At 32.9% G+C, this 23,724-nt stretch overlaps 3 protein-coding genes across 7 annotated transcripts; 2 read left to right on the top strand and 1 right to left on the bottom strand.

Annotated features, from left to right (window-relative positions):
• Nucleotides 1–1,690: 1,690 nt before the first annotated feature.
• LOC120071303 (Concanavalin A-like lectin protein kinase family protein) lies at nucleotides 1,691–4,269 on the top strand. Its single transcript, XM_039023496.2, has one exon. It carries the CDS (start codon nucleotides 2,002–2,004, stop codon nucleotides 3,970–3,972), a length of 1,971 nt encoding a protein of 656 aa, XP_038879424.1. The 5' UTR covers nucleotides 1,691–2,001; the 3' UTR covers nucleotides 3,973–4,269.
• A 234-nt stretch (nucleotides 4,270–4,503) lies between these two features.
• Nucleotides 4,504–6,514, bottom strand: LOC120071304 (U-box domain-containing protein 36-like). Its single transcript, XM_039023497.2, has 4 exons — nucleotides 6,176–6,514; nucleotides 5,397–5,515; nucleotides 5,040–5,158; nucleotides 4,504–4,938 (listed from the first exon to the last, which is right to left on the bottom strand). Exons 1-4 carry the CDS (start codon nucleotides 6,474–6,476, stop codon nucleotides 4,719–4,721), a joined length of 759 nt encoding a protein of 252 aa, XP_038879425.1. The 5' UTR covers nucleotides 6,477–6,514; the 3' UTR covers nucleotides 4,504–4,718.
• Nucleotides 6,515–8,914: 2,400 nt separating this feature from the next.
• On the top strand, nucleotides 8,915–13,492 carry LOC120071135 (DEAD-box ATP-dependent RNA helicase 20-like). Of its 5 annotated transcripts, XR_016527904.1 has the most exons (12): nucleotides 8,915–9,186; nucleotides 9,290–9,855; nucleotides 9,951–10,130; nucleotides 10,235–10,396; nucleotides 10,477–10,631; nucleotides 10,920–11,012; nucleotides 11,115–11,200; nucleotides 11,298–11,524; nucleotides 12,275–12,388; nucleotides 12,478–12,558; nucleotides 12,703–12,930; nucleotides 13,024–13,492. XR_016527904.1 is itself a non-coding variant. In XM_039023213.2 (10 exons), the coding sequence occupies exons 1-10, from the start codon at nucleotides 9,131–9,133 to the stop codon at nucleotides 13,131–13,133; spliced, it is 1,863 nt and encodes a 620-aa protein (XP_038879141.1). In that variant the 5' UTR covers nucleotides 8,915–9,130; the 3' UTR covers nucleotides 13,134–13,492. The 5 variants fall into 5 exon arrangements, 1 of the variants encoding a protein (XP_038879141.1); XR_016527901.1 differs by lacking the exon at nucleotides 12,275–12,388; XR_016527902.1 differs by lacking the exon at nucleotides 12,275–12,388 and having other exon boundaries at nucleotides 11,298–11,544.
• Nucleotides 13,493–23,724: the final 10,232 nt, after the last annotated feature.

Genomic DNA, 23,724 nt, shown 5'->3' with positions numbered 1-23,724 from the left:
ATTATCGAAAAAGATCTGGCGAAAGGCCATGGGGAGATATCGTCTGTGATCCATGGATCTCCGATCGGGAAACCATATCCAAGCTCCGTGGCTAGTCTGCGCTCTTTGGACTTTTCAAACTTAGCGAACAGCTACAGCATAAAATGTTCATCCTTGCCCGACTAAAAGAAAGGGTTTGTGCTGCCCGCTCTAAACGCCTTCCAAGAACTTCCTTGGGTTGGAAAGTCTAGACTAGAGCCGACGACTCGTGAAGAGATAAACCGCCAGAAGCAAGCAAGAAAAGGAAAGAGAGTGCTAACCCGAAACATCGTCCCTTACTATCTATCATATATCAAATTTCCACAGCTAATGCTCAGAGGATAAGGGGGCGGTGCCTCTTCAGCTTATTCGTTCATTCATTTAGTTAGTGACTTGTCTCTCATCCCAGGCAAGCAATAAAGATAAAGAAAGAATGCTCTAGCTCAGCTTATTCGGTTTTTCTCGTTCCTTCTATTCGATAAGAATAGGGATTGAAAATGATACAAATTCCTCTTCATTTTGTTGTGCTCAGCGAAGGAACTGCCTAACCATACTTTTTCTGATCCAAACTTCTTTGTTCTTTCTAAGTCTTCTCCTTGCATAGAAGAGTTCACTTGGGTCTGGCACTTTCGGGTGGGATAAAAAAGTCCTTTGTTGATCTTGAGATTTGCTAACTCTAGTCTTTTTAGAGATCGATTTCTTAAAAAACTTTGAATCGAATTGGAGTGCCCTTCTAATCCTAGGCCGAGGGAATACAACTCCCCGTGGGAGTTCTTTCCATCGGTCCCCTCTCACCGACCACTCTTACCTGTAGGCTCGGTTCCGTCTGTCCCATCATTCATTACCATCTGTAGGGAGTGATTTTGAGGTAGAGCAGCCGGCCCCCATACAACCTAAAGATGACACCAATGAACCTTACAATCAGCCTAATGGTTATTGGTATATTCGTCGAATACTAAGCGATTACTTAAAAGCTGATATGGATACCAACTTCGACAGAACACCTTCTTACAGTAAGTATCGGCGAGTCTTCGAGCTGGTAGTTGGACCAACATTCCTTAAATACTTTCCTTTCATTCACACTAATCTTTGTTAAGACAAAAATTTAAGGTGCTCTTCTTCCCTTTCCAAGTGTGACATAAACTGACTACACATGGTGTAGCTCTACTTAACTCCTCCATAAGTCTTACCTTCTCATCTAAAATTTTTCATCATGTAGAATTCTCATTCAACAATTGAACTGATTTCAAATTTCCAAGTACTTATCCCTTACACTAGATTAAATCATCTTAACCCAATAATTCAATTTTAGCGTCAAAATTCAAATTAACGCCTAAATAATTCAGCATAATTAAATTAAAAATTACTAAAACATTCAGATTGTTACAAAGTGTCTATCATGGAAAAAAATCTATTATGTGTTTTACCGTAACTAAATAGGGTATCCAAATAGTATTTATGGTGACTAAAGAGAATTTCCAAATAATTACATTAGCTAATTGTGGCTTAAAACAATCGTGATGTTCAAGTATAATAACAAAAAAGTCGAACACCTAGTGGGTTGTAATAGCCTATTTCACCCAATTCAACTTTTGTGTGTGTGCGCGTATGTGTGTCAAAGTCACCCATAATAACTAAAATTGAAAAATATACATTTTTTAAACCATTTTTTCCTTATAAATAATCTCCAATCATGTTTGTTAATACTCATTTTACGTTGACAGATTAAAACGAAACTGAAAAGTTCCAGTGCGCTGATTTAAACTCGTCAACTACCTTCGTAAACAAGAACAAGATAATAAAAGCTTTTAGCGGCGGGGGCTATATAATTCAACGGCGATAAAATCAACAAACCGCGTCTTGAAACAGATCACTTCACATTATGAACAACCTTTTTTCCACATCCATTCTTCCATTATCTTGACCAATCCCATCAATCGCCAATTCTACTGAGATTTCAAAACGCCGGCGACGGTTGCAGAGATGGAAACACGACGGCGACGACCACCTCTGTTACTTCTACTTCAGCTCTGTACCTTCTTCCTCTTCTTCTTTCCCTCTTATTCCGTTGATTTCCTCTTCAATTCTTTCCCAAACGAATCGAATGGCACTGACATGATTCTCATTAGCGACGCGAGATTCGATTCCCCTGTAATTCGCCTCAACAACGACTCAAACCAAAATTCAATAGGGCGAGCTTTCTATCACACGAAGCTGATTATGAAATCCACTTCGAATTCCACTACGATTTCTTCTTTTTCAACTTCCTTTGTGTTCTCAATTTTGCTGGAAGTCGCTACAAGTCCAGGCTTCGGTATGGCCTTCGTTCTTTCCAATTCCACTTCCCCTCCCGGCGTTATCGCCGGCCAATACTTCGGTCTCTTCACTAATTCCACAACCCATGTCGTTGCTCCACTTCTCGCCGTCGAATTCGACACCGGCCGAAACACAGAGTTCAACGACCCAGATGATAGCCACATCGGAATCGATTTGAACAGTGTGTTGTCGAGTAAAACACAGGGCGCTGGGTATTTTGACTCTAATGGCCAATTTATTCCAATTCAGATGAGAAATGGGCAAAACCTTCGCGCTTGGATCGAATTCGATGGGTCCAATTTCGAAATCAATGTTACAATTGCCCCAATTGGAATTCCTCGTCCTTCGATACCCACTTTGAGTTTTAGAGATCCGCTGATTGCCAATTATGTATCGACTGAAATGTTTGTGGGATTTTCAGCATCGAAGACAAAATGGGTTGAAGCGCAGAGGATTTTGGCTTGGAGTTTTAGTGACACTGGAGTTGCTAGAGAGATCAACACCACAAATTTCCCTGTGTTTATGAGAGCATCATCGCCGTCTTCCTTGCCGCCGGGATCTGTTGCTAGTATTGTAATTGGCTGTGTTGTGTTTGTGATAATAATTGCTGGATTTGGGGTTTTTTGGTATTGGCGAAAGAACAGAGCAAAAGAAGAAGATGATGAAATTGAGGATTGGGAACTCGAATATTGGCCTCACAGATTCTCCAATGAGGAGCTTTCACAGGCTACTGATGGATTTTCCGATGAAAATCTCTTGGGTTCCGGCGGATTTGGAAAGGTATTCAAAGGAACTTTGCCAAACAACACAGAAATCGCGGTTAAGTGTGTAAATCACGATTCAAAACAGGGATTAAGGGAATTCATGGCGGAAATCTCGAGTATGGGTAGGCTTCAACATAAAAATCTAGTTCAAATGCGAGGATGGTGTCGAAAAGGCAATGAATTAATGTTGGTTTACGATTATATGCCGAATGGAAGTCTTAATCGATGGATTTTTGACAAACCCACGACGGTACTCGGCTGGAAACAGCGCCGCCGTGTGCTTGCCGACGTCGCAGAAGGTTTGAACTATCTCCACCATGGTTGGGATCAGGTAGTGATTCACAGAGACATAAAATCCAGCAATGTATTGTTGGATTCGGAAATGAGAGGCAGAGTCGGCGATTTTGGGCTGGCGAAATTGTACCAACACGGCGAAACTCCGAATACCACTCGGGTTGTTGGAACATTGGGGTATTTAGCGCCGGAGATTGCGACGGTGGCTACTCCGACGGCGGCTAGCGATGTATATAGTTTTGGGGTTGTGGTTCTTGAAGTGGTGTGCGGGCGGCGGCCGATTGAGTTGGCGGCGGAGGAAGAAGAAATGGTGCTTATTGATTGGGTGAGGGATCTTTACTCTATCGGCCGGTTGATTGCGGCGGCGGACTCGAGAATCAGAGATGAGTATGAAATTGAAGAGATTGAGTTGATGTTGAAGCTTGGTTTAGCTTGTTGTCATCCAGACCCGGAACGTCGGCCGACAATGAGAGAGGTGGTGGCAGTTTTGATCGGAGAACAACCATCAGCCGAGTCGGTAGAGCTTTTATCAGGATTGGTGGGTGGCGCAGTTGATGACATTCCAGAAGTTGATTCATAATTAGATAAAATGAAATCGTTTTATTTGAAAAATTATTGAAAGAGACTACCACAACATGACGAACAAATTTTCCATCAATTATCGAGTGGTGCTTGTGGCGGTCTTATGGAATAATTTTCCTCTCTTTCATGGTCTGTAATTCAAACATTTTTCTTGGGAAGTTGGTGAATCTGTGTAAAGAAAGATTGGAGATGAAAGATTTCATCATTTCTGTAAATGGAAAGGTTTTGTCATTGATGTCAAAGAGTATAATGTCTTTTTATTTAATCTGAAACAATTAAGTTGACAAGTTTTAAACCTTTTGAATTGAGTTTCTAGTGCTATAAAAACATTTCCCCCTTTTGTAGGCAATATCTTATGCTATGGTTACTTTACTTGTTAGTAGCAAAACATCCAAGTGTGAAGTTGAGGGAATGAAAAATATTGGTTGTTTCTTCATCTTTGAGCCTTTCCTTAAACCCTAACGAAATTTGCTTACATTTTCAATTTTCATATATCATTAGAAAAATCTATAATTATGATGGATGACCATTGGCTCAAGAATAGCTTACATTAGGCTATTAAGTTATATTGTTGGTTGATTGTCTCTCTTTATGCACATAAGCAACTTAACTTTTACCCATCATTTGGGTCCATTAGTGATTAAGTAAATCCTAAATGCTAAACTCAAACAAACCAAAAACTAAAGTAAAAATGGAAATCCTGTACTTGTTGTGTTGCTCATTACATTAACAGAACACAACCCGTTATTCGCAACCCGACCTGCTCGACAAGCAAACCCACTCGAACAAGTTCTTGCTGGAGCGCCGCCGTGGCTGGCAATCGGAATCTTCAGAAGAAGGAAGCAACCCCATTTCCCGTTGACACTCATCCACTTTCTTGCCTTCATAAACAATGGTAACCTCACAAAATTCTGGTGCATTCTTTTTCACAAACTCTCCTTTGGCCATTCTTTTCCCCAGTAGCCTATCAAGAAATTGCACAAATCAGATGGTAAAAAAAAAAAAAAAAAAAAAAAAAAAAAAAAAAAAAAAAAAAACATGAATTGAAAAAGAAAAGTTCCAAACTTTGTGGAAAGTGGCTTTTTGGTCCCTATGACCAAATTGGTGATATTGAGCACTGGAATTAGTTGAAGGATGGCTTTGGCTGTTGTGTTGCTCTCCAGAAGCAATGCGTCCACTGACACCTGAGACGTGGGAATTGGGAACAAGGAGTTTAAGGTTTCATATTAGTTTTTCCCTTTTTTGTGTGTGTTTTTATACCAAACCATAAACACTTTGACACTCCACTACTTGTTAGACACATATCAGACACTAGTTAGTGTAACAAATGTGTTCGACGTGCATAGAACACTTGTTGAATAGACTGAAAAGACAATAAGCTAAAATTTGAAAAGTAGACGATGTGTCATGTCAATCTCTCACCTTGGTGTCAGTGCATAAGCGGATGTATTTCTGCAATAGATTTCTCCTTCTGTTGTTTTCTTCATTGGTATACACTCTCAATTGTTCTTGGCTCAATTGGCTCCTTGCTAATCTTCCAACTGAAACCAGAATAGGTTTGCAAGTAAAAATGCTGCAATTCACAGCAATTCATGAACATAGATGAATTTCAACCCAATCAATATGCCAACATTCTCTTGATCATAATCTTTTTATTGTGTGTGTCTGAAGAGAATTCTCATTGCATAAACAAATAACATGTTTTGTTCCATCACAAGAGGAGAGGATCACTGTAGGTTTAGCAAATTTTGTAGTTAGTTTTCTTCCTATCATCTAAACAAAAATTTATCTTTACAATCTATGCTTGAGTTTTACTCTTTTGGAAGGAACACAGATAATCAAAAGAGGGAAAAAGGAACAAAATATATACATTACCCAATGGCCCATGTGCATCAAACATCCTTTACAAGCAGTGTTGGAATGTCTTATATTGGTTTTCATGTTATTTACATTATTTACAATTTTAGCTTCTCTCTAATAACAAACTACTATCCCCTTGCTCATACTGTTAGTGATCGACGTAAAGCTTTATGTTGATTCTCTATTGTTTACGTTTCTTTGTTTATCTTTGATTATCGATTTCTTGACAGGTAAATTATGCAAGAAAAACATCCTAAACAAGTTGTTGAGGTCTGTGAATCTATGATTATGATCTGAAAGATGGAAAAAAAGAGGGAAAAGAAAGCATAAATCTTGATTACCTGGTGTAGAGATGTAGGTGAGAGGAGGAAAAACATGGACAAGAAATACACAACAACCAGGTGAGACAGCATGATCAAGGGCCCATTGAAGCACATCTATATCATCTTTACCAACGGCGACGTAGACATCGGTTGCATCACCGTCTCTGCTACTGATAATAGTCTTACTTTCGTCTTCAATTTCGATGATTTCCGGGGACATGATCCTTGCACTGCAGTATTGCAGTTGCAATTCTGCTGCTCTCCCTTGAAACTCTTCTTCCATTCTTAACTCTCTTTCTCTTTTGCTTTCCATATGCATAAAGAACAATGAGAAATGATATGAGAATGAAAATGACAAGAATGTATTTTAGTGGGTTGGAAGTATACAAAGAAAAAGACATTCTTGCTTTCGTAACCACAAAGGAAAAGAGAGAAAAGAGAGGATAGGTTCTCTTATTCTGTCAACTTTTGCTGCTTTTTTTCCCCTCTCCTTGTTATGTGTCTTTGGTTAAGTCAAACAAAAGAGGGTGAAAAAACCAAAGAAATCCTTTTGATTTTGCTCCTCTCAAAGTGAAAAGTTTGACCAGTATCTGAACATAAGGTGACCTTTATTTTCCTAGCTTTAACCACATGAATAAAGAACTATTTATTTAAAAAGATTGACAAACTCTTATCAGTTTGATTTTTCTGTTTCCCCCACACTTTTTTCATCCTTTTAACATCATAAAGTCAATTTGATATCTAGTTTTTAGTTACCTCGTGTTGGCACTCGGATCTTGTACACGTTGGGTCTCATTGCAGGTGTTCGGTAGCCTTGAGCTCCAGTCTACTTCTTTCTCGTCTAGTTCCAATATCTTCCAAGCTCACCTGTGTAAGAGATCCTTACACTGATGTGATGTTGAGCCATGCTTAAATTAATATAAGAAATGGTTAATTCAGCTAAGCACGAAATAGAAGTAAGGTCGAATGTAGCTATTTTGAGGCGGTTGAATGTAGCTATTCATAAGTCTATCCTCTGACACACAACTACAGTTACATATGACAACAAAAGTATCAGGAATGTTTCAGGTGCTAGAAATTGCAAGGTACTAATTTAACCTCGACTCGTTTATTTTTCAATTAGTATATATTTACCGGTTCGACTCGTCAGTCAAAACTTCAATATTAATGAAGAAAGAAGGAGAGAGGGAGCAAGAATTTAAAAGTGGGTCCTTGTCAAAATGGCCTAAAACAGCTAATCTTGAACATTTCCATTCCATCCTTATCATGGGACCAATATGAAGGGGGTGGCACATGCAGCCACTAAAGATTCTTCCAAAAGTTACAAAGTCTTTTCCAACTTCTCTTCACTTTTCTTCAAAACAACGAGATAAGCCTAATCTGAAAACACATAAAATATGACTTTGGTAGCTGTTCATCATTCTCATCAAAGTGAATTTATACCATTCATTATAACTTTATTTTTAAATTGTTATATACTTTTTTAAAGGTAAGGATTAATATAAATTAAAGGAAATTGTAATTTTCATTAAATTTTAGCTCTCACATCTATTTTAATCTACTTAATTCTCATTGCTTTGCTAGAATCATTTGGAAATAATAAATTTATTTTGATGATTTTGAGCTAATTTCAAATGAATATCAACCATTTCTTAAACAATTAATGACATTTATAATTTTCTAAATTGATTTACTCATGAAATTTTAAGATTTAAATATATACCACTGTTAGTTTGGGGAAAACTCGACTCTCCATATTGAAAGGATAAGATTAATATGTTTGCTTGCGATAATTGTGACCTACCGAAAATTAAAATAGAGATTTGAGAAAAATACTTTTTTAATTCCTAAGTTTCAAAATGTTACACATTTAGACCCCGTTTGGTAACCATTTCGTTTTTCGTTTTTGTTTTTTTAAAATTATATCTATTTTCTTCCATTTCTTATCATGATTTGCATTTTTGTTCGATATAAGCCAAATTTTAAAAACAAAAACAAATTTTCAAAAGCTAATTTTTTTAGTTTTAAATTTTAGCTTGGTTTTTTAAACCATTAGTAAAAGGTAGATAGCAAATTAAGAAATTTGGAGGTAAAAGTAATGTCTGTAGACTTAATTTTTCAAAAAAATAAAAAAATAAAAAACAAAATTTTTAGCAAACGGAGTCTTAGTCTTCATGTTTTGATTTTGATTTCAATTTAGTCTCTAAATTTCAAAATGCTACAATTTCACTTTTGAGATTTGAATTTTGTTTCAATTTTGCCCATAGGTTTTAAAATTTACACTTTTAACTTCAACTTTTCATTAAATACTCACTTTTAGTCATTGACGTCAATGTCTATTAGTTTTAAATACCAATAGCGAATAGTGAACCTTTATTAATCATAATTATTTTAAATTAATCAACAACTATTAATACTAAAGACAAAAAATGAGTGTTCAATGAAAAATCGAGATTAAAAGTAAATCTTGAAATCTAGCACTAAATTGAAACAAAATTCAAATCTCGTTAATAAAATTGTAACATGTTAAAATATAGGACTAAATTAAAACTAAATTCAAAATTTGGAGACTAATACATAACTTTTTAAAACTCAGAGGCCTATGAAAACTAAACCTAAATCCTAATGATTCACAAAGTATATTTCCCCGCCCTGTGAACATCCCGATTGAACAAATGGGCCTGAATTTTGGATATCATCCAATTCGAAGCTTAAGCCCACGGCCCATTATTATTGGCCTCGTAGCCCATCATCATCGGCACCGACCATTTTCAATACTTCGTTTTGTTCTCGTCTCTTAACATGAACCCTTCTTCTTCCTCTTCGCCTGTAGATCTTGAATACGTCGAACCGGAATAGTAAGGGTTGCTGAAGGCTACGACCGGTCAGTTATCTTCCGTTTCCGAATTCCACCGTTGAAGCATATTAGTCTGTTTCTTCTACTTTCGAAATCCTACAACGTATTTCAGAATCATGAATCCTTATGACCATAGATACAACGATCCCAATTCCTACCGAGAACGCCGAAGGTAATGTTCGTATTTTGAAGGTCTCTTTCTTTTCTTTGATTTCGCTATGCTGCTTCTGATCTCTCTACCCTTTTCTTGGTGACTTTTGATCTTTCTTCCGCAGTGACCTTGTGGGTCTACAGCCTGCTGGGCCACCGCCAATAGTAGGGCGTGAATCCTTGTACAAAGGTTATCAACCTCCTCCAGTTCCATACTATGGCCGTGAAAGAGGTGGAGGAGGTGCTTTACCTAATGCAGGAGGCTTCAATGGCTTCCCACGGTTTCAGCCTCCCGCAGGACCGTTTAATATCGGCCGCGGTGGCAGTGGTTCCGGTAACAGCGGTGGTGGTCGGAGAATGTTTGATTCGGGGAGGGGCGGTAGAAGAACTGGTGGGAATATTGGTTTTGGAGGTGGACGTGGTGGAGGCACGGGATTTGACGGCCGTGCTGGCGGAAGAGGGGCTGGACGTGGTGGTGGTTCTTCAAGAGGGGATTTAGATAACATAGTCCTTCCGAATCAGAATTTTGGCAATTTAGTCCCTTTTGAAAAGAATTTCTACACTGAGTGTCCTTCTGTTCGTGCAATGACGGAGTCTGAAGTTAAGATTTACAGAGAGAGGCGTGATATTAGAGTGGAAGGATACGATGTTCCAAGACCGATTCGGAGTTTTCAGGAGGCGAATTTTCCTGGTATTTTACATATCCCATGAATTAAATGAGATATGTATTTATGTTCCAGTATTCAAAAAACTTGCTGATTGATTCTTCTTTATTTCGTTTGTTAGCTTACTGCCTTGATGTAATTGCGAAATTGGGATTTGTTGAGCCAACTCCAATTCAGGCTCAAGGATGGCCGATGGCCATGAAAGGAAGAGATTTGATTGGCATCGCTGAGACTGGTTCTGGGAAGACTCTAGCCTATCTACTGCCAGCTTTAATACACATTAGTGCCCAGCCTCGTTTAGGTCAGTGTTATATTACAGTTTTTCAGACTTAGTTTCTTTTTGTTGCCACTGTTCTTTCGACCATTGACATTGTGATCATTTGTTCTCCATCTACATTCATCCAGCGCATGGTGAAGGTCCTATTGTGTTGGTGTTAGCACCCACTAGAGAATTAGCTGTTCAAATTCAACAAGAGGCTACTAAATTCGGGTTGCGTGCTAATATTAGAAGTACTTGCATTTATGGTGGGGCGCCGAAGGGCCCTCAAATTCGTGATCTTAAAAATGGTAATTGCGTTCACTGAACTGTTTTTTACTCTGTTTGTGGTTGGTTACTTCAGTAATTTAGCAACTTCATTGTCTCTCAGGTGTTGAGATTGTTATTGCTACACCTGGTCGGCTCATAGATATGCTCGAAGCTGGCCACACTAACCTGCGGCGAGTGACTTACCTTGTTTTAGATGAAGCGGATAGAATGCTGGACATGGGATTTGAGCCTCAAATAAGGACTATCGTTAGCCAAGTATGATATTCCACCCCCACTTCCTTCCCCTATACATTGATAATGGAATTGCATGTGGAGATTACAATTAGTGTTATTTTTGGCTCTAGTTGGGGCGTTTACCAAACTTTACAGTTTTGATGGTGCTTCTGGAAAATTTTCCATTTATTATGTTGCATTGTTCAGTCCTCAAATTATTCTGAATGTGGTATTGAGAAAATTTTCTTAAGAGCTCTTTAAAAGAAGATCTGTTTATTATCATGTAGTACTCGGTTCTCAACTCTGTCTAAGAGCTTTTTCTCTTTACAGATCCGACCTGATAGGCAGACATTATATTGGAGTGCCACATGGCCAAGGGAGGTTGAGAAATTGGCTAGACAATTTTTACGTAATGCATATAAGGTTAGGTTGGAAATTCCTTTTTGTCAATTATCACTCTGCTTCCGTATCCCCTGTAGTTGTTATAGAAACAGTTATTGACATTTAAATGTTGTGATGTATCAGGTGATTATTGGTTCACCAGATCTTAAAGCTAACCAGTCTATAAACCAAGTCGTTGAAGTTTTGCCAGAGTCTGAAAAATATAGAAGGTTTGTTAAAAGTTTGTGATATTCATCCAAACATGTGAACACACAGACATAGAGATTCTCTTCCTATTTTTACATTTAGCTTATTTTTCTCATGCAGGTTAATAAAATTGCTTGTAGAAGTGATGGATGGTAGTCGTATTCTGATTTTTGTGGAAACAAAAAAGGGATGTGATAAAGTAACGAGACAATTGAGAATGGATGGATGGCCAGCTCTATCCATTCATGGCGATAAAAAGCAGGCTGAAAGGGACTTGGTTTTGTCAGAATTTAAGAGTGGAAGAAACCCCATAATGACAGCCACAGATGTGGCTGCAAGAGGGCTTGGTAGGATTACTACATGTCAGGTGTTTTACGTTTTAATCTAGGCCCCGTTTGATAACAATTTCTTTTTTAGTTAACTTATACATGTTTCCTCCAATTTTCTTAGCATGGTTTTCATCCCTCTTAAAACAAATATTTGAATTCTTAGTAAAATTCCAAAAACAAAAACAAGAGTTTTATCTATTTTTGTTAGTTTTCAAAACTCGACTTGATTTTTGAAAATATTGGTAGAAAGTAAATAACGAAACAAAGATACTTATGGATGGAAGTAGTGCTTATAACCTTACTTTTCAAGAACCAAAAACTAAATATTTATCAAATGAGGTCTTGGGTGTTCGTTTTCAAATTCTAATGAGTCGGCCAGCTGCTTTCCAGTTCCCGAATATAATTTGTGGCTTGGGTGCAGAGGAGAGTTCAATTGTGCAATGTGCAGTGCATGATGATTGTGAGACTGCTTGGTTTTGCCTCCCATTTTAAACTGCATATGCTTTTGGTTTCTTTCTCTGGACTAAAGAGATTTTTTTGCTTCCCAACACTGCCTTAGGTTTAGTTTACATGCTACTTCTTCTGGGCTCCCTTCTTGCATCCTTTGGGGTAGTAATGTCATATGGTGAAGGAAGAAGGTTTGGTTTAAAGGAAACAGAGCCAGTCCCTTTTCTTACTGGCTGCTAGTACATTGTTAAATCATGGCATGAATGTCGTATGGAGACAAAGATGATGTTATTTTGAGGTTTCTCAATGATTTTTTTCCAGGTTAAAGGGGAGGGAAATCCTATTCTCTGTAAATCCTATGTATTAATGGGTTGGTAAAGGATAATGAGAAAGCAGAATTTGATGAGTTTACGTAAAGAGATCATTTCCTTTGAGGTGCCTGAGATGGTTATTTTAGTTCTCTATAGTTATCCGAGTATTTAATTGGTACCCATCCACAATTATGGAGCTGGTTGTTTTTGCAGCCTGGTTGACTCATTCATTATTGCATTGTTGGTATGGAAGTCGTCGTGGTGACAGCTGCTACTTATCCCTGCAAAGTTAAGGTGGGCACATTTATGTAGTAATGAATGTGTTATCTTACTTTTGGTCACTAGATCTTACGAGTGCAGGGATAAGGTGTTTTGCAGTTTTATCCATGCTCCTATGTTGCATGCCTTATTTAATCTAACAATCACTATCTGTTGTAGATGTGAAAGATATAAAATGTGTGATCAACTATGATTTCCCATCAAGCCTCGAGGACTACGTCCACAGGATTGGCCGAACGGGTCGTGCTGGTGCAAAGGGAACTGCATTCACATTCTTTACTCATGAGAATGCGAAACATGCTAGAGATCTTATAAAGATACTGCGAGAAGCAGGGCAGATTGTCACCCCTGCATTGTCTGCTTTAGCCTCGTCTAGTGGCTTTGGAGGTAACTTTTCTCCTAATCCTTCAGGATATGGATATAGTAAACGGAAGTCAGAAGTGGATGATTACAATTTGAAAATTATTTTTCTGGGTGTAGGTTCTAGCGCTAAATTCCGCCCTCAAGGACACAGAGGTGGCTTTGGTAATCGAACAATGGTTTCGGGATCAAATGCGATCCCTCTTGGTTTGGCGACAAGGCCTCGCTAGTTCTGCTCAACTCGGAATGAAGCATATATGCTAGGTAAGTGTAATGTTTTTGAGAAATGTGGACCATTTTCATTCATGTAATATAGTTGACTTATTTCTAGAATTGTTTGGCATGAAAATGGACATGCGGGTATATCTGTACATAAAACCAGAATTCTGGTAGACATTGTTGACAGTGTTAGGGTTAGGTTTGGTGGATGTAGGGTTGGTGAAGGTGATGAAAAAAGGATGCTTACGATATTTGAATCCTAGATATTTAGTATCTATCCTCGTGAATCAATATATGTAATCCAAACGGCCGGTAAAATCATGATTTGGTTGAGTGTGGAGAAAGAATGGAAGCTATGGTTTTGAAGGAACGTGATTGTCAATTTACTTTTTTGATGTGATTTCTTTTTTAATTACTGCTAATTGAAGTAGGTGATTTGATTTTGATTAAGCTTAATGGTGATGGGTGGGTGAGGATGGATGAGCGTGATGATCCATACTTTTCTTGTTTGTTCACGGACTTGTTCTTTACCCAATCATACAAAAGCTATTATTTGAAAACTAACACATTAATTAAGTTAAATTATTTTTTTTTTCCAAAGTTAGAATTTAGTTTTAATGGTTTGATATGGAGTCTAATTTAAGAGTTTTGCTGATTCTAAAGATTATTTAGACGGTTTTATCCAATGGTAAGAATAAAATTCATTCTCCCTATATTTAGGGATTAAATTTTAATTTTCTTCCCAATCATATGGGTCAAATTTGTAATTTAATCTACTAACTACATAAAATATTGAGCTGTTATAAGGAATTGATAATAATTGAGGCGTGGTGTATATTCTTTTAAATGGAGGATCTTAGGGTATATTGAAGGTGCACCTCACACATGACGCACAAAAAATATATATACATTGTTTTTCAAAATAAAATAAGAAAAGTTCATCATGTGACCCACCCTGTTTGGAAGTCTATGATTTTTATTTTAATACATATTGATAATTGTTATTATAGCATGGTGGAAATTTTTTGTCAAAATTTCAAGATTTTAGCTATACGAGAAAATTTTCGTTTTTCCTCTCATTTTGAGAAAAATTTGAAATTTTGAGAATCTTTTCGTTTTTCTTTTTTTGGAATGAATTATGTTAGTTTAATTCAAGTTTTCAATTTTACGGTTCTAATTACATGCAATGGTATAGTTTTACACATTTTGGCTGAAGGATTCAAAGTTTTTCAATGTGCTATTTTTTTTAAAAAAAAAAACAGTTCGAACTTTCATTTCTAAATCAATTGAATTTGAAAAAATTATAAAAAAGAAATTTTATTTATTTTAAATTTCATTCAAATCTTTTTCATTTTCATTAAATTTTTACATTATTTTAATTCAAAATTGAATTGGTATGAGCTTTTTTTTCTTTTACTATCTAAAATTTTCATTTTCATTTCTAAATTTATGTTCTTACATTGACATTTACAATATACATCTAAATGCTTGTTTTATTTTATAGAAATGATGATTAAAAATTATCAATTATAGTCTAATTAAACCACCATCGAAGTTTTAGTAAATTATAACCGTTTTCAACAAGTTTCATAAAGTCTTCTGAAGTGTTCATTGTTATCAATATTTCTGTAAAATTATGATCTTGATATTTTTATCGACATTAATATTTTAAATCTTAGTATATTAAATCTTGGTTATATCGTCAAACAAACGGAACACGGACAATAAAAATAATGTATATTAATGATTTCTTTTTTCCTTTTTTCTTTTTGCAAAGGATTAAAATATATATATATATATATATAATTGTTTAAAAAGAAATATAAGTCGTTAAGAATTAATTTATTTGCTAACATGACTATATATGTCAACCTTAAATATATAATTTGAAACATTTTCAATTAGTTATTAAATAGTTTATGATATTTTTCAACTCTTAAACTTTTAGATAGCCTCGACGTTGACATCGCACAAGTTGAAACATGAAATATCGGTGATAGGATGGATTAATTGTTCCTATTAAATCTAAGAGAAAAGATTAAGAAGAAAAATTTTTAATGATGAAAAGATTTAGGTCCCATTAGATAAAATATCGGGATATATATTATTTTTGTTTGCATTGCATTAAATTTTTTTTTTAAAAAAAAAATAACATAATGAACATAGTCAAAGACGTGCATGATAAATGACATGGTAACTTTAAAGGAGTCATGTTTGGGAATAGGATATCTGAAAATCAAATATGACTATATTTGGTTGTGTTTGAAAATGCTATCAGAATTTTATGAACAAAAATTATGTTTGTATTTAATTTATGAAAGTAAGCACGAATATCTTTTATAATTATAGGAGATTAATAAATTAACCAATAAACAATATTCAATATATCGATAGAAAATTAACTAATTATGAATCAATAATAATTTTAATTATAAATATTTGAAAAATGAGTATTTATTATTAAAAATTAACCAATTAGTATAATATTAAATATAATCTAATACTTAATTAATTAATTAATTTCAACATTAGTAATTTTAATTTTAGTTAAATAATATAAAAAAAATATTTTAATAAACAATATATTATATAAAAAGTAAAAAAATGAGATAAAAATATAAATGAAGTAATAAAAATTAATAACAATAAATAATTAACTGGTCAATAATGACTACATGTTCATAACGAATTATCAAAATTAAATTAATCTCGATAAATAATTATTTGATTATTAAAAAAAATTAGGTAATAAATTATTGTTATTGAAATATGATTTTTTGTATTAATTAAATTTAACTAATCTTAGTTTACTAATTAAATAAATTTAAAATATTGTTGACAAATAAATTATTAATTTTTCTAAAAATGTAATTGCATTCATTTAATTTTTATTATAAAAGTAAGTTAAGTAAATATTTAAATAGATTATTATTGATTTATTAAAATAAATATTTATATTATTTTATTAAATTAATATTTATTACTTAATTAATTAACTATGTTTAATGTGAAATTATATATAAAATAGAAACATATGAAGAGGGGAAAAGAGAAAACTCACGGCTTTGGAAGAGAATAGAAAACTTTTATTTGTGAGAAATGAGGATAGATGACAAATGGTCGAAAATCCTCTGATGCCAATTTATTATGCTCGCTTTGGTTGTAAAACTTATAATTTTGGTCAATTAATCTACTAAATTTTCATAAGTCAATCAATTTAAACTATTCAATACGACTATCTTTAAAAATCATTAATACATTAATTCTCAAACATGGTATATTTTATTTATAAATTTTCCTTAAAAATTATCAATTAAATTAATTCTTAATAAACCAGATTAATTTTTTTTTTTACAATTAAATAGTTTTTATTGAAATTTAATAAATACCTAACCCACCATTCATTTTTTAATTAAAATTAAATAAATAAGAAAGTAATGATAATAAAACCCGAAGAGCATAACAGGAATACATATATCAATAAAATATAATATAATATAATAATAAAATAAATAAATATTGAAATAAATTAAACATGATATAGAAATTAACAAAACAAAATAAATTAGCAAAATATAAAATAAGAAATTTCTCTAGATTCTCCACTTTCTCCAATTTTCATGGAATTTGTCTAATATTGTGTATTTCAAAACCCACCAAATGCCACTATTTATAGGCAATTTGACAAATAAAAGGTGAATTACATAGACATTAATAATATGTAATGTTGAAACATATAGACAACGCCATGGGAGAAGAGAACATGATACATAGTCAATGAATACTAAATATGAGCATCTGATGGGTATTATCAAGTCACTACTTAGTGCTAATGTCTAAACCAAAAATTATTATTATCACGTGACTAGTTTCAATATAAATTAACTAAATTTAAGATTTTTTAAAATATAAAGATTAAAATTAGTCAATTGAAAGTACAAAACTAAAACTAAAATAGAATGACACCATTGAGTTATTATCACGTGACTAAGTGTAAGAATTAAAATAATATTATAACTTTATAAAACTTTTACTTATTTGAGTTTTTTTAGTACAATAACTAGGGATGGGAGATTAAACCTCTGACTTACAGGAAAGAAGATCATGTCAAATACTATTGAGTTAAGCTCATTTTGACATTTATTTGAGTTATTTAAATCGATAGTGTAAACTTTATTTATTTATTTCAAAGTTTTAGCTGTTATTTTTTCAATCAACAATTTTTTAGATAGTAATTAGCATCTTATCATCGAATTTGACAAAAACGTTGTCAAGTTTGATGAAATGTGCATGTTTCTTCAAAAAAATAAAAAAATTCTGAGAATACGAAATAAAAATCTGGCAGAAAAACAATAACTAATAAATGTCTTTAATTGTTTTGGTTTACAACACCTATATAGAACGAAAATAAAACAAATTCTTTACCTAAAATTAAAACTATCCTTATAAAGTACTAAAGGGACATTAACATTAACTAGGTATTGTCAAAAAAAAAAAAGTGTAGATTATTTTAATTTAGGTTATAATGGTATGTGTTTGAGGTGTAAATTATTTTAATTTAAAAAGAAAATAATAAACGCTATAGAAAATAATAAAAAAATGATAAATGTAAAATAGTAAAAACAATAATAAATAGTAAATACTGTAACAAGTGGGGGTTTTGAAATGGTATTGACGGTAGCTAATTAGAAGTTTTGAAATAGTTTTTATTGTAATAAGAGGTGGTTATTATATTTTGATGATAACTTTTGCCTCAAACACCCCCTTAGTGTTAATAAGTATTGACTTGATCTGATGGGTATTATCAAGTTACTACTTAGTGTCGATAAAAGAATATTAACTAAGTACTTGATAATAAGCACACATGTGACACATGGATATTTATAATAGTTTATACTTGATGTATCTATTTCTAGTTTGATACGTACTACTTAGTTAATGTTTTTTTCTTTTTTTTTTTTTTCTTTCTTGATAATACCTAGTTAATGTTAATGTCCCTTTAGTACTTTATAAGGATAATTTTAATTTTAGGTAAAGAAATTATTTAGATATTTCCGTTCTTTATAGGTTTTGTAAACCAAAACTTAAAAGACATTCATTAATTATTGTTTTTCTGCCAGATTTTTATTTCGTATTCTCAAAATTCAACTGTTGTTTTTTTTATTTTTTATTTGTGAAGAAACATGCACATTTCATCAAACTTGACAACGTTTTTGTAAAACTCAATGATAAGATAAAAAATTATTGGTTGAAAAAATAAAAGCTAAAACTTTGAAATAAATAAATGAAATTTATACTACCAATTTAAATAACTCAAATAAATGTCAAAATGAACTTAATTCAATGGTATTTAATATGATCTTTCTCCCTGTAAATCAGGAGTTCGATCTCTCATCCTTAATTATTGTACTAAAAAAACTCGAATGAGTATAAATTTTAAAATGTTATAATATTATTTTAGTTCTTACACTTGTGGTGTCATTCTAATTTAGTTTTAGTTTGGTATTTTTAATTGTCTAATTTTAATTTTTATATTTAAAAAAAAAACTTAAATTTAGTTAATTTATACTAAAACTAGTCACGTGATAATAATAATAATTTGTGTACCATAGAAGTTTTTTTTTTCACAATTTATAGAAGGAAGGTTACGAGATTTTTTTTTTTTTTTTTTTCTAACTCTATGGACTAAATTTTTTAGATTTATTGACAGTATACAAAATAAAACTAGACATTCAAAACTGCATGGATCATGAAACGAAATTGAATGTACATCAACGATAAAGTGAAACAAAATTTAAAGTAGGGATGTTAAAAAAAACTCGATGACTCAAAAAATTCGGTCAATTCGACTCAAACTATTTGGTTTGGATTGGGTTATCAATTCATTTAAGTCGAATTGGTTCAAATAAATTGAAATTTTTTATGGATTGGATTGGTTCATAGGTTCATCTAAAATAATTCAAAAAAATTTGAATCAACTCAAATTTATTATTAATTTTTAAAAATATGTTTTTTCTTACTTGTGTTACAATTATATATATACACATATTTATTTTAATTTTATTTAATTTCATAATATTTTTTTAATAGCTTATTCTCTAACTCTTAGGAGTGCAAACAAAGTCTCACGTTGATTAGAGAAATAATGATAATGAGTATATAAGTGTGGACAATTATTTTTATTGCTATAAACCTTTTGGGATAAAGCCAAAAGCAAAATCATGAGGATTTATGTCCTAAGTGGACAATATCATACCATTGAAAGAGATACGTGAAAGTCTATTAGCTCTACATTTTGAAAAAGAATAACATAAATTGAAATTAAGTTGTCAATCTTAATTTAATAAATGAAAATAATTAAATAATTTTTTTTTTACATATTAGTAAACTAATCAAATAATCCAAGTAACACAAACCAATCAAACCTAAATATTTCATGACTTTGGTTCATTATTTAATAAGAGTTATTCGGATTAAACAATTAGGTCGTATTAAAAAAAATGCTTCAATTAAATCCAATCCAATCCAATCCAACAAATGAACCCCTTGAATAAATGGTGAAAATGTCAATTTATTTATTATTATTATTATTGAAACAGACCAAATGACGTGTCTCATTCAAATACTTCTAATTTTAACAAGTATACATATATGAAATATGGAAAAAGACAGCTATTTGTATTGGAAAGGGACAGAACATCGCACTTTGTAGGACAGTGCCCTTCAGACCCACTTGGCCCACTCAATTATTGAAGGGATTGGCGTTTTTTGAAAGATTTTCACTGCCCTACAAATTTCAAAATTATTTTTGTGGCACATATTTTAACACAAATTAAATCTTCCCCTCTTGACTTTCCTTCTAATTTCCTTTTATATTTTGTAATTGGTTGAATTTATCCAATTTTATTCATTCAAATTTCAAGTAATCTTAAATTTAGTCCTAAAGTAAAATCTGAATCTTTCATATTTAGTTCATATTTAACGAAGGATAAGAGTAAATTAGTTATAGAAAGAGCAACTTATCTTGAATGGTACTTATAACCTCTTATTTATAAAGAGGTGAACCCTAAGATTTCTAATTCGAAGAAATTGAAGAAAGAGATAAGTGGACACTGTAAAGGAAAGAAAGGGATTGAGGCCGAGACGACCATATTGGACCATTCGATCCAATTTTTGTCTTTTGGTTCAAAATGTTCCATTAACCATCGTTATAACTTTGTCGTTATAAATTTTAGAAACATATTTACATGGCGTAGCATGTTTTCTCGTAGAAAAATATAAAATTAAATAAATCTAAAATAAATACAAAAATGATATATTTTAACATTTATTTTATTTTTAGCCCTTTATCAATTTTTTTTTAATATTAGAACCCAAATCTCGGGTCCACCCTTTATTTACACTCAACTTCTCCCCCACTAAATCCCAAAGGGGAGCTTACTAGATATATCTCACCTCAATTGTCATCATTATTGATTTGAAAATTCCCATTTGTCCTCACATATATATTTTTATACATTTTTTTCCAATCAATTAATTTGTATGGGGTACTAAACTTCACCATGTAGATTTATATTAAAATACCCAAAACTTTACTTTATAAATTATTATAATATGTTACATGTCCAACAGGAATATATATATATATGTGTATATATATATATATATTATGGATAATTGAGAGCTCAATCACTCGATAACTCATGGTAGCAAATTCTTAAATTAGAGAAAGTTCTCAATGATTCCTTGCGTATACTCAACACATCATGGATATAGAAACTGGATAAGGCATGTCAATGCTCCACATAATATCTATTATTGTATTACACCTCATTTTCAACGACTATATTTTTTTGGATCTTCGAATTTGGAAGAATATGTGTGTTTGGTCTCTAAATTTTCAAAATATACCTTTTTAAAATGAGTGTATTTAGTCCCGAATTTTCAAAATGTACTTTTTTTACTCTATATTTTTAAGAATAGGTTTAAAACGTCTATAAACTATTTTTTATTTTCATTTTATATAATCATGTAAAACTTTGAATTATAAAAATATATTTAAGAAATAATTTTAGAGAGAGGAAGTAATTTTAAAAAAAAAATTAATTAAAATAATAATAAATTAATGCATAGACCTTTTAAACTTATTTTAAAAAATCCAAATACTAAAAAGATATATTTTGAAAACTTAGAAACCAAATGAACTTCTTCTGAAAAACTCGGGGACGAAAAAGATATGTTTTGAAAACTTAGAAACCAAACACATATATTCTACAAAACTCGAGAACTAAAAGGTAATTTTTCTATTTTGTATATTACTTAGAATGTTCATAAGTCAGGTTGAGTTAAATTTAGATACTTTGAAATTCAATCTAATGGTTCGAGTTATAAATTTTTCAACTTAAATAACTCTTATAAAATAATGAACCTAACTATAAAATATTTAGGTTTGGTTGGTTCGGATTATCTCAGTCCTTTGTTTTTTTTCTTTAAAAAAAAGTGAAATATTAAATCTCTAAAACGTCTATTTATTTTTTTAGAATACCTATTTATTGATTTACAAACATAAAATTAAGTTTAGTAACCCAATTTCAATTTATATAATGAAAAATTAGGTTCCATGTATATACAAAATGATTTTTTCAATTGTTTGAGAACAAATAATCTAAAAATAATTATAAATATATGTATGCATAATTCAACCAAAACTAGTGAACCTATGAACCAACCTAAATAATACAATTTTGATTTAATTGAACCCAACCTAACCTAAACCATATGAGTTTGGTCGGGTTGATCGACCTTTTAAATTTTATGTGATCAATTTTTTTTTAACACCCCAACACATAACAAGTTTCTCATTTGCATGGTTAAAATCACTCTAATTGTCAACATGAACGTAACTCATTTTACAGAAAGTATGTATCATTGACCAAGAAGTTAGGAGTTCGAGTCCCCCACCCCACATGTTATTAAACATTGTTGATGTAAAAAAGAAATGTATTTCCATAAGTTGTATTGTACAAGGAAGTATGGGGTATAAATACAGCTTCAAGGGGTTAAGAATAGGCCCTAAAAAGACTCGATCAATCCTAAAGACTCTTTAACCTCTCTAACCATATAGACTAAATATATATATTAACACCCTCTCTCAAACTCAAGGTGGTCAAGTAGGAATCAACTTGAGTTTGTTAAGCAGTGGAAGAAAATGCCCGTGGGACAAAGCTTTGGTGAAAATATCAACAGGTTGCTCAGTAGTAGAAACAACTCGTAAAAGAAGAGTTTTACTCTGAAGCTGATGTCGAACAAAATGAAAGTTATTCTCCATATGCTTGGTGATCTCATGAAAAACATCATTATGAGCAATTTGGATGGCACTATAATTGTCATAGTGAAGGATAGTGGCAGACGATTGAGGAACTTCCATATCAACAAGAAGCTAGTGGAGCTACAATAACTCTGATGTAGCATCAGCCAGGGCGCGGTATTCAAACTCTATACTAGAACGAGTGACAACACTTTGTTTCTTACTCCGTCATGAAATTAGAGAGTCGCCGAGATAGAAATAGTAACTTAAGGTAGAACGTCGGTCAATAGGATCACCAGCTCAATCAGCGTCAGAGTAGCCGGATAAGACCAGGGATGACTGGATGAAAATTGCAGGCCATGTCCTAGAGACCCCTTAATATAGTGAAGAATATGGAGAACAACACTAAAATGAATGGTTTGAGGGACAGTCATGAACTAACTTACAATTCATACAACATATGCAACGTCAGGATGAGTCACTGACATATAAATATGGCTGCCAACATATTAACGGTAGAAAGTGGCATCTTCAAGAGGAATACAATCAAATGAAGTCAGGCGAATATTAAGGTCGAGTGGTATCGAAATTGTAGCAAAGTCAGTGATCCTAAAGTGCACCAATAAGTTCGAAGCATACTTCTCTTGAGACAATAAGTAACCAGTGGAGCTCATTGATACTTCAATACCAAGAAAGTAACTAAGTTGCCCCATATCCTTCATCTCAAAGTGCTTGCCTAGGTAGTGTTGCAAATCAGAAATTGCCTGAGGATTATCCCTAGTAATAATCATATCATCAAAATACAGAATAAGAAGAATAATATCGTGGTTCATATGACGCGTAAAAAATGTTGTTTCGTGAAATCTGGACGTAAATCCAAGTCGAACAACGGTAGAACTGAAATTTGCAAACCAAGCCCGCAAGACTTGTTTCAACCCATATAACGCTCGACAAAGAAGATACACCTCCTGAGATGACGGAGAGATACCTAAGATTGGTCACATATATACTTCCTTAGATAAAGTCCCATTAAGAAAAGCATTATTAACATCCATCTGAAATAGAGACAACTATTTGGTTGCAGCAACAGCTAAGAGACTCCGAACAGATGTCATCCGGGCCACAGGTGCAAAGGTTTCTTCATAGTCGATCCCATACTTCTGAGAGTATCCTTTTTCCACCAGCCAAGCTTTATAACGTTCAATTGAACCATCAGAACGAGTCTTGATCATGTAGACCCACTTGCAAGCAATCGGTTTCTTACCAAGAGACAAGTCAACATAGTCATATGTGTG

Source organism: Benincasa hispida, chromosome 2 (genome assembly GCF_027475165.1).
Source record: "Benincasa hispida cultivar pf3 chromosome 2, pf3_genome.v1.1, whole genome shotgun sequence".
Taxonomy (NCBI): domain Eukaryota; kingdom Viridiplantae; phylum Streptophyta; class Magnoliopsida; order Cucurbitales; family Cucurbitaceae; genus Benincasa; species Benincasa hispida.
Note: the sequence above shows the minus strand (reverse complement) of the source record. Positions and strands in the feature narration are given on the sequence as shown.

Coding starts and splice junctions, on each gene's coding strand:
- LOC120071135 (XM_039023213.2), top strand. CDS start 9,131: ATGAATCCTTATGACCATAGATACAACGATCCCAATTCCTACCGAGAA. Junction 10,632..10,919: donor TAAGGACTATCGTTAGCCAA/GTATGATATTCC, acceptor TTCTCTTTACAG/ATCCGACCTGATAGGCAGAC. Junction 11,013..11,114: donor TTTTACGTAATGCATATAAG/GTTAGGTTGGAA, acceptor GTGATGTATCAG/GTGATTATTGGTTCACCAGA.
- LOC120071304 (XM_039023497.2), bottom strand. CDS start 6,476: ATGCATATGGAAAGCAAAAGAGAAAGAGAGTTAAGAATGGAAGAAGAG. Junction 5,516..6,175: donor CACCTACATCTCTACACCAG/GTAATCAAGATT, acceptor TTCTGGTTTCAG/TTGGAAGATTAGCAAGGAGC. Junction 5,159..5,396: donor GCTTATGCACTGACACCAAG/GTGAGAGATTGA, acceptor CCCACGTCTCAG/GTGTCAGTGGACGCATTGCT.
- LOC120071303 (XM_039023496.2), top strand. CDS start 2,002: ATGGAAACACGACGGCGACGACCACCTCTGTTACTTCTACTTCAGCTC.